The sequence below is a fragment of the Chinchilla lanigera genome, unplaced genomic scaffold (genome assembly GCF_000276665.1).
Source record: "Chinchilla lanigera isolate Chin_1 unplaced genomic scaffold, ChiLan1.0 scaffold00008, whole genome shotgun sequence".
NCBI classification, from domain to species: domain Eukaryota; kingdom Metazoa; phylum Chordata; class Mammalia; order Rodentia; family Chinchillidae; genus Chinchilla; species Chinchilla lanigera.
This window is the reverse complement of record NW_004955409.1, coordinates 35,958,208-35,966,789: the sequence shown is the minus strand read 5'-3', so window position 1 is coordinate 35,966,789 and position 8,582 is coordinate 35,958,208. Positions and strand designations below refer to the sequence as shown.

At 52.9% G+C, this 8,582-nt stretch overlaps 2 protein-coding genes and 1 pseudogene across 7 annotated transcripts in view; all 3 read right to left on the bottom strand.

The window, feature by feature from the left end:
- Adcy4 (adenylate cyclase 4) overlaps positions 1–261 on the bottom strand; it is a gene marked incomplete in the record, with an annotated part of 16,311 nt that extends 16,050 nt beyond the window's left edge. Inside the window, 1 exon segment of the mRNA XM_005377013.2 lies at positions 1–261.
- A 1,051-nt stretch (positions 262–1,312) lies between these two features.
- On the bottom strand, positions 1,313–5,186 carry Ripk3 (receptor-interacting serine-threonine kinase 3). Of its 6 annotated transcripts, XM_005377007.2 has the most exons (11): positions 5,081–5,186; positions 4,855–4,943; positions 4,534–4,674; positions 4,103–4,412; positions 3,592–3,743; positions 3,415–3,461; positions 3,101–3,268; positions 2,923–2,990; positions 2,350–2,718; positions 2,141–2,201; positions 1,313–1,658 (listed from the first exon to the last, which is right to left on the bottom strand). In XM_005377007.2, the coding sequence occupies exons 2-11, from the start codon at positions 4,869–4,871 to the stop codon at positions 1,531–1,533; spliced, it is 1,461 nt and encodes a 486-aa protein (XP_005377064.1). In that variant the 5' UTR covers positions 4,872–4,943; positions 5,081–5,186; the 3' UTR covers positions 1,313–1,530. The 6 variants fall into 6 exon arrangements, with proteins under 6 accessions (XP_005377064.1, XP_013365848.1, XP_013365847.1 ...); XM_013510394.1 differs by lacking the exon at positions 5,081–5,186 and having other exon boundaries at positions 2,350–2,697; positions 4,855–5,060; XM_013510393.1 differs by lacking the exon at positions 5,081–5,186 and having other exon boundaries at positions 4,855–5,059.
- Positions 5,187–6,730: 1,544 nt separating this feature from the next.
- Positions 6,731–8,191, bottom strand: LOC102018166 (annotated as a pseudogene).
- Between the last annotated feature and the right edge of the window lie 391 nt (positions 8,192–8,582).

The window sequence follows — 8,582 nt, the reverse complement described above, 5'->3', positions numbered from 1 at the left end:
CGAGCCAGGCCGCCCCCTCCCGCGCGCCCGGACGCAGGCGGAGATGCCAGGACTTGGGGTGGCGCGAAGGGGCGCGGGCCCGTCCTTTCCCCAACTTGGTGCGCGCCACGCAGCCTGGAGCGCGGGTGGCCCGGCGCGCTCGCTCCTGGAGCGCTAGTGGCCCAGATCCCCGGGCGACAGGCGCTTCCCTCCGGCGCCACGGCCCCCTCCCACTTCCCCGACCGGACAGCCCGGCCCCTTCCCGTGCCGAGCACTCCCCTGGCCTCCCCCTACCCCCCCATCTTATCTTCTCATCACCGCTTTCCCTCCCTGGTCCCTGCAAGGGAAGGGAGTGGCGGGCCCTGCGAGAGACGTGAAGGGTGGTCCTAAGGGAGTGTGTCAAGTGTGGGTAGAACGTTAAGGCGTGGGGAGACGGGAGGACAGGGGTGTGCCTGGCGGGAACTCAGGGAAGAGCGCAGGCCCGGGTGCCAGGCGGGGCTGGACCTAGGGCAGGCTAGGGTCCCTCGTTCCTCTCCATTCTCGGCCTCCGGGGCAGCAGCTCCCGCAGAGTCTGAGCCGTCCGTGCTCCCGCCGCCCCCAGCTCCAAGGCGGGCGGTATTCTTTGAGTAGCTGCGTGGGGTCACAACTTTCCATTCCCCAGCACCACCTGAGTCTCAAAATGGCTCACCACTGTAATCCCAGAGTTCTGGGAGGATGAGGCAGGAGGATCTCAGGATTGAGTCCAGCCTGGGCAGCTTAGTCTAGTGAGACTATCTCAGAATAAAAGGCTGGGGATATAGCTCACGGCTAAGGCTCTGGGTTCAGTTTCCAGTACCAGAAAAAAAAGAGGGGGCCTCCAACACCTGGAAAGCAGGATGAGAGTGTGTGACTCTGTGTGGTGGGGGAGGCAGCAATAAGGGGGGGTGACCCTGGAAAGCTGGGGACTTCCTGTAGGGCAGGAGAAAGGCTGGCATCTGCAGGTTCCCACAGAGCCACCCCTCTCACTCCCTAGGGGCCTGATTCAGAGTCCCCAGGTCCAGAAGCAAAGGCAGGCTGTGGGGCTCGAGCTCTATCCCGAGTCTAGGCCTAAGGTGGGGTTGGGAGTGAGCTCTAGAGGAAGGGCTAGCCCCAGGGCTGGGGGAGCCAGGCCTGCGGGATCCTTCCTGCTACCCGCTGGGCTCTGCCCTGTGCGATACAAGACTGCCCTCCCAGCCCCCAGTGTCCCCGTCCTGCCCTGGCCAAACTGCGGTGCTTCCTCCCTGGCCCTTAGCTCCTGGCCCCCACCCACATCACAAGACCCCTCCCGGCCTCAGACTCGCTCATCGCCTTTGGCTGACGTTCAAACGCGTTTATTGACTTGACAGGAGCGCGGCGCCGATCACAAGGTCAGTGTGGGCACAGGAGGGACCACACTTGAAGAAAGCAGAGGGCTGCAGGGGGGCCGCGGGCTGTCCCCAACCCTACAGGCGGCCTAGGAGGCGCTTCACTTCTCACTTTATACGGACAGTGGCCCACTCCAGGCTCCAGGTTCCGGCAGGCCTTCTTTCAGAACTACTTCTGGGGGTGTTGCCCCCGTTTACCCATGCTAAAGGGTACTGAGGTCGAGGGAGCTTCGTGCATTGTCATGTAGTTGTTGTTTCCGAATTGCACACAACTGTTGTGGATCCACATACCGGCCACTTTAAGGAAAAGAATGGTGAGGTGAGAGGGTTTAGAGGAGGTTAGCGGGCCCACTGGGGAGGAGGGCAGCGACACCTCGTGTTCACACGGTGAAATGCAAGGAGGGAACTTGCCTGCCCGTGGAGTGCCCTGTGCCTCACCCTTCAGGCTGCCTCACCACAGCTGGCCTTACAGCTCGGCAAAAGCAGCAGCTGATATTTGAGGTTTAACTGGGAGACACTTTGGACTGCCATGGCAACAACAGAACTGAGGGGCTCACAGATCTGGCGCTGGGGATAGTGAGAGCACCCGAGGACAAATCCAAGCTTTGGTATAAGACCTCAGCAGCATCCTCTCCCAGTGGATGCCAGCTTCTTCATTTAGGAAGAGAGAAAATCATGTTTCTCCCCAGCCTCCAAATACCCTGGGCCAATATATAGGCATTAAGGAAGGAGCTGACGGGAAATCTAGTAGGGGAAAGGAGCGGGTGGGGAATGGGTACCTGTTGGTGGATTTGGCTCTGGAGCCCTAGAGGACGAGTTGGTGTCGTGTCCCTTAGCTTCCTGCAAACAACACAGCAGTCAGGCCTCCTGTGCTGGAGCCTAGTTCCCCTCTGCATACATACTTCAGCCATCAGCCCCAAGCTTTTCCTGGTAAAGGGACAGAGTTTCCAGGAGTCCTAGATCATCCCTTAGGATGCCGGGGTCTCACCTGATCCCCTTGGGGGCCAGGACTTGGAGTTCCAGTCAAAATGGGCCTGCCTGCCTGGCTTGTGAAAGGTGAGGTCTCTGGAGTCTGGAGATTTTGGCCCATTGAATATGAAGAGGCCCCTGCTCTCCTGGCGTGCGGAACCTGCTCTTCCTGTGCCCTGCTCCCCTCAGTCAGGCCTGTGTATTCTTTAGGAACTGGGGTGGGGGAATGTTTCAGCTCCAGGCGGGTCAGACTCTCAGAAAGTGTGGAATCAGTCCATGAGGACTGGCTTCCGGTGGCTCCCCCATCCACTTCTTTCCCTTCTTGGCTTGGCTGTGGGGCAGACAACCTCCTATTGCGGCTCCTGTGCTGAGACAGAAATGTTGTCACCTGCAGAGACAGGAGGAGCTTGTGGGGCATGAGTTGGAAGAGTCAGAGTGAGTGTACCTGCTAACTCAGGGTGGGCTGGGGAGGGCAAGGAGAAAGGTGAAGGCAGACACAACCGTGCTCAGTAGGGAGACCCTGGGTGGCCAAGGGAGCCACGTGTGCCATCTCTGGGCAGATCCTGGGTGGAAGATGGAGTTGGTCACTCACCTCAGAGATGGCAGCATCCATATTGCCATGTGCCCCTGAATAGACCTTTTCGGTTGTTTCCTGGCATTCTGAGAGAGAGCAGATTGGGTTGCAAGTGAGCCGAATGTCTTTTCTTGGGAAAAGGCCCCTGCTCACAGACCCAAGCCTACTCCAGCTGCTGGTGAAGTGAGTGGCTCACCTGGGAAGAGGGGCCTCTCACTGGGCTTATGGCTCCAGCTGCACTGCATCAGCGTCTTCAGTTCTTCCAAGCCCGGAGTCTGAGGGCTGGGTGGAGGCAGCTCGGTCAGCGGGGGCCGGACCTGCTTCTCCACTACTGTTTCATGGACCAGTGATACCTGCGCCACAACTGGGGTGGGGTGGGAAGATGATAGAAAAGGCACTCAGGGTATGAGGGGTACTTGTCCCTCTGAGTAGCTAAGATGCAAATGGAGGGCTCAAGGCTTTCAGGAGAGACCCCCTGGGTTAAGGACCCCACAGTCTGCTTAGTCTTACCCTCAGGTTCTCTCCCTGCTAACAGTGCCCACATGAGGATCCCGAAGCTGCAGGAGATACAGGCGGATACCTGGCCAGCCACTGGCAAGATTCCTTTCCCATATACCATTTCCTTAAAGGGCCTCCAGAGAGGCGTAGAAATCTAGGATGTGTGTGTGTTTGGGGCAGGCACCTTACCTGTAGACATCACTGGCCTTGGAGGCCTTCTTGTTTATATCAGCTAACAATTCTGGGGCCAAGTAAGCCAGGGTGCCTCCCAGCTCCTGGGACTCAAACCCTGTTCCTGACTGTGACCGTCCCTGAAATGTGGAGAGGCCAAAATCTGCCAACTGCAAAGGGAAGGAAGGAGGAAGAATTGAATGAAGTGGGCCAGACAGCCTCTAGAATCCTCCCTCCCTTCTTGCTGAAGGTGCAGGGCTTGTTTTATAAGGGGAATGAAGAAAGGTAGGATCAGTAGGGGCTGGGGTGGGAGATGCAGGTCCTGTAGATGGGTCTGGGTCATGGAGTGACTGAGCAGCTTCCTGACAGGTCTGACTCTCCTGGGCTAAGCTGGCCATGGCAGAGGATATTCAACAGCCAGGGCTGCCACAGGACCTGTGGCCAGTGGGTGGGGCTGGGGCAGCCCAGAGGGTGGGGGAAGGGGGTGGGAGGCTTCTCCCAAGGGTGGGCTGGGTGTGGGTGGGCTGACCTTGGCATGCAGGTTTGTGTCCAGCAGGACATTGGAGGGCTTGAGGTCCCGGTGCAGTAGCACTGGGTTCAAACTGTGCAGATAACTCATCCCAAGCACCACTTCCTTCAGGAGGCGGCAGATGAGCAGCCAGGGCCGAGGACAGTCCCTCTGCAGCAGCCCCGACAGGGAGCCGTTCTCCATGAACTGTGTCACCAGAGCTGGCCCAGACACGCTGTCCCACTGCAGGTTCCTCGTCACTCCCAGCAGTCTCAACACGTACTGGTTATTCAGACTTGCCATGGTTTTCACCTCCCTGGACAGCGCCTCTCTAAAGAGAGAGTTGCCTCGTGCCCGTTTCCTGGAAGATCTCTCCCTTCCCCATTCAGGCAGATAGCACAGCAGCTCCACCCACTTGGCTAAACCCGGGCCCCCGCTGCGGGCACACTCACGAATTTACGACCTTGACAGCCACATCGCAGTTCCACTTCTCATGTTGTGCCCGGAACACTGTGCCGAACCCGCCTTCACCCACAAACTCTGGGTTCTTCAAGTCCTCCGAGGATACCAGGGAGGCAGGGGCACCCATGATCCTGAGAGAGGGGTTTTGTCCTCTGGCCAGCTAGCCAGACCCCACTGCCCCTCGCCCCGGGCTGGTGACTTCTGCTGTCTCAGTCTCCAGCTTCTGGCACCTCCACTGGGTCCCTGGCCATGGCAGGAGTGCAAAGGCTTCTCTGAGTGTCTGCGGGTGCCCTCACCCACCTCCGACTCACCACAGCTTTTGAGACATCAGGCTGGCAGCTGCAAGAGACTTCTGTGAGCCACACAGATGCGGTGACTTCTGGAGCTGGGCTTTTCTCGCCTGTGAGAGGGAACAGGATCTGTAGAGGGGGTCACTCCAGTTCAAGGCACAGATTTCCCTTCCTAGGTCATATCCCCTACAAAGAGTGGCTGACACATTTCTTTCCCCATAGGCGCTCCTACAGTCACCCCACCCACCCTGGGCGGGGCAGAAGGCAGTCTAAGGATTTTCTCCTCTGGGTGGTGTTTCCTGTGCACATGCTGTGGGCACAGCTAGTCTAACTGTAGCTGGGCATTTCGAGTGCTCCGGAAGGAGTATTCACCTTCCAGGAACCCACAATCAACTCCTCCTACAGCCTATTGTCTCTTCCGGCTCTAACTAATGCTCAGCTCCAAGTCCTGCCAGGACTGGGGGAGGGAGGTTTTACGGTCCTCTGGCTAGGAGGGTTTTTTGGTCCTGGGACTCAGCGCTCCCACAGCTGCCCTAAGATCACACTATCACTCCTGTAAAGCTTACCATGTGCCCAGTGAGCTTATTTCATTTTACATCAACCCTAAGGGTAAAGGTGCTGCTTTTGTTATGTTTTCATAAATGAGGAAGCTGAGGTCCTGATAGCTTCAGTACGTTACCCATATGGTAAGGTACATATGGAAGTGACACAGAGCCTGGCTCTGAATCATCAAGTTATTCTATGTTCATAGAGCCTTCAGGCCTGTACCATTCCACTGGTGATGCAGGTGGCCGGGAGAAGGAAACATTCATCAGTGCAGTGAAGGCTCCCTGTCTCTCTTCCTGCCCAGGGTCTGATCGCTGCTCTTGCTAAGGCAAGTGCCTGGCATTGGTAGGGATCTGTGCACTCTATAAGCAGGAGTTCCCAGAGCTGGAAGGGCCAAGATCCTGTCCCAGGGCACTGTGTTCAGGCCAGGTGTGTTGGGCCAGCGAGACATATCTCTAAGCTTCCTGCCGACTCCCCCACGATAGCTTCTCCATGCAAATACGCTGATTAATTCGTGTTCCTGTCAAGCCTATGCTCTGGATGAGGGCCTTGGAGAACTCAAGAGCATGGGGAGCCTTAAGAATTTAGGGTACATGAAAGGCTTCATGTTTATCTCCCCAAGGCATGACCGTGGCTGGAGGCCAAGGGAGCTAAATAAAGTGAGCCCAGGGTGCAAACTGCAGATATCTGCACCATGGATTTTGCTCAGGTCAGCCCGTGCTGTTCTGGAGCTACTTAGGCATCTTAGACTGTAGTCTTCTAAAAAGCCACTGCATGTTAAGTGACCAGTAAATATTTAGAAGCAATGTACAGAAGCCGTTTACAATGAAAGAAACCAGTCACTTTGTCATATAGTTCCTCTTCTTTACAACTAAAGCAAAAGAAAAAGGGGAGGGCATTCTGCTTGAGGAGAAATGTCAGAAAAATAAGCAAATATATTTTTCTTCTCCATAACAGCAAAAAAAAGAAGCTACCAGAAATTTAATTGTAATGGCAAAAAGTGGATGTTGGCTTGCATGTATTCATTAAAAAGACAACAGGCTGTCATCTTAAGCAGAACCCAGCTTCCCTGCCCGCCTCTGGTGTTCTGAGTTTTCACTCACAGGTAACAAATACCAAGTTAGTTGTTCCAGCCCCAAGGTGAAGCTGAATTCCACACTGTTCTTGGCTGTGTTTAGTGTTAAGTAGGAAGTCTGGAAGGCTGATGCTTTTCTCCGCTTGCTCCAGTAGTCCATAAATTCTTTTTTTTTTAAGAATAGGAAGAATTTATTGGGAGAAAGAAAACTTCTGTCTGAGAGGGACAGAAGGGGCCTCAGAAGGTGGGTTGTTCCCTTAGTCCATAAATTCTGTACTATCTGTGGCCCAAGCATACTTTCACTTCAGGAGCTGAAGAATAGATGGAATCTGAATTTTCTGAAACAATTCCTTCTAGTTACTGTTCGGTTCTCTCTGGAAAGCTGGTCTTTGGCTTGGCAATTTATCATTACCTTCTTTAGGAATCACACATTTCCAAAGGCCACAGGTTTTTCCTACCACAGTTTGCCGCAGTCAAAATTCCGCCTTCAGAACCCCTGGCACCAAGTTCTGCACAGGAGCAAATCTCACACAAGGAATGGAACCAAAGTGTCCTTTGTAGGATTCTAATTCTCCACCGCTTTAACCATACTTATTATAAATTTTAAAATTTCACCTCCTACAGTGAGAAATTCTTTCTCAGGACAAAGAGATGCAGAATTGATGGCTGCAGGTGCTTCAAAGGGTTTCACTAGGCCCAAACTTACTGCACTATGAAAAGCAATAGGTCATAGTAATAACCAGGATCTCTCCTCAGAAATATACTCCACATTCCTGAAGAACATATTACAATTTAGATTTCACTTCCATCATGGCAGCATGATCCCAACAGCAAACAGTTTCATCACCAGCTGAGAGAATCTGTTTACCTTCACTGCATCAGCCTTTTAAATGCCACAAATATGATCACTGATTTCCTTAGGTTCTGCTTCAGGTTTGTTTAGATCATATATTCATAACAGTTTATCCTGTCCTCCAGTTAACAAGTAATTATTACCTTGTATGAAATGCACGATCCTGACAATATGTTCATATGGCAGGGTCATCAACTCACCCCGCTCTGGCTGTGAAATCTGCATTGTACCATGCCTGAGCATCCTTTTAAGGACTCCACAGTAGTGATCATGGGCAGATCATAAATAGTATGTACCCTGGGGGCTGGGGATTTAGCTCAGCGGCAAAAGGGCTGCCTGGCAAGCGCAAGGTCGTGAGTTCGGTTCCCGGTACCGGAGAAAAACCAAAAAAAAAAAAAAAAAAAAAAAAAAAAAAAAAAATAGTATGTACCCTGGAGCTGCTTCCTTATTCAATGTTGTACCCCAAATAGTACTTTGTGACCCCCAAATGTTCCAATGCAATCTCCTGTAGTATTTCCCTGGTGTAACGTAGGTTACCATCTTTGCAAGAACTGATTAAGAAATACCCATAAAGCTTGATGCTACTGAAGGCCAAGTCAGGCATGGGCTGTGCGTGGCTGGAGAGATGAGCAGCTGCAAATGTACCTGCAGCTGGGACAGGAAACAAAAAGGGAGACTGAGAGGTTAGAGAAAGGCTGAGGAGGGAGGGGGAGGGAGGGAATCAGGGGAGGACAAGAAGGGAGGGGAGAAGTGGAGAAGTGGAGAAGCTCACTGTCCACACTGGTTGAATGTTTAATTTTTTAAAAAATTAATCACAGTAAAAGACACATTGCCACCAATATGCCTCAGAATATTCACCATGCCACTGCTTCAGATATACCCATGGCATTGTTCCCACCAGTTTCTGAAGTAGTTCTGGAGGTTCTCTTTTGTAAGTGTCTTTAGTTGTGTTATGGCTGCCTCCATGTCCTGAATTGATTCAAGTGCTTCCCTTTCATGGTCCTTTTGACTTTGGGGGAAGAACCAGAAGTGCACTGCCAGATCCAGTCAATAAGGTGGATAGGGGACAAATGTAATTTTCCTTTCTTTCTCTTTTTTTTTTTTTTTTTTTTTTTTTTTTGAGACATGGTCTCATTATGTGTAGTTCAGGCTGGTCTTGAACTCACTATGTAACCCAGCCTTGAACTTGAGGCAATCCTTCTGCCTCAGCCTCCTGAGTACTGGGATTATAGGCACGTACCACCACACCTGTCCGCCAATGTTTTTATGTTTTTA

Coding starts and splice junctions, on each gene's coding strand:
- Ripk3 (XM_005377007.2), bottom strand. Junction 3,744..4,102: donor ACACAAACCTGCATGCCAAG/GTCAGCCCACCC, acceptor TTCCCTTTGCAG/TTGGCAGATTTTGGCCTCTC. Junction 2,991..3,100: donor TGAGAGGCCCCTCTTCCCAG/GTGAGCCACTCA, acceptor GCTCTCTCTCAG/AATGCCAGGAAACAACCGAA.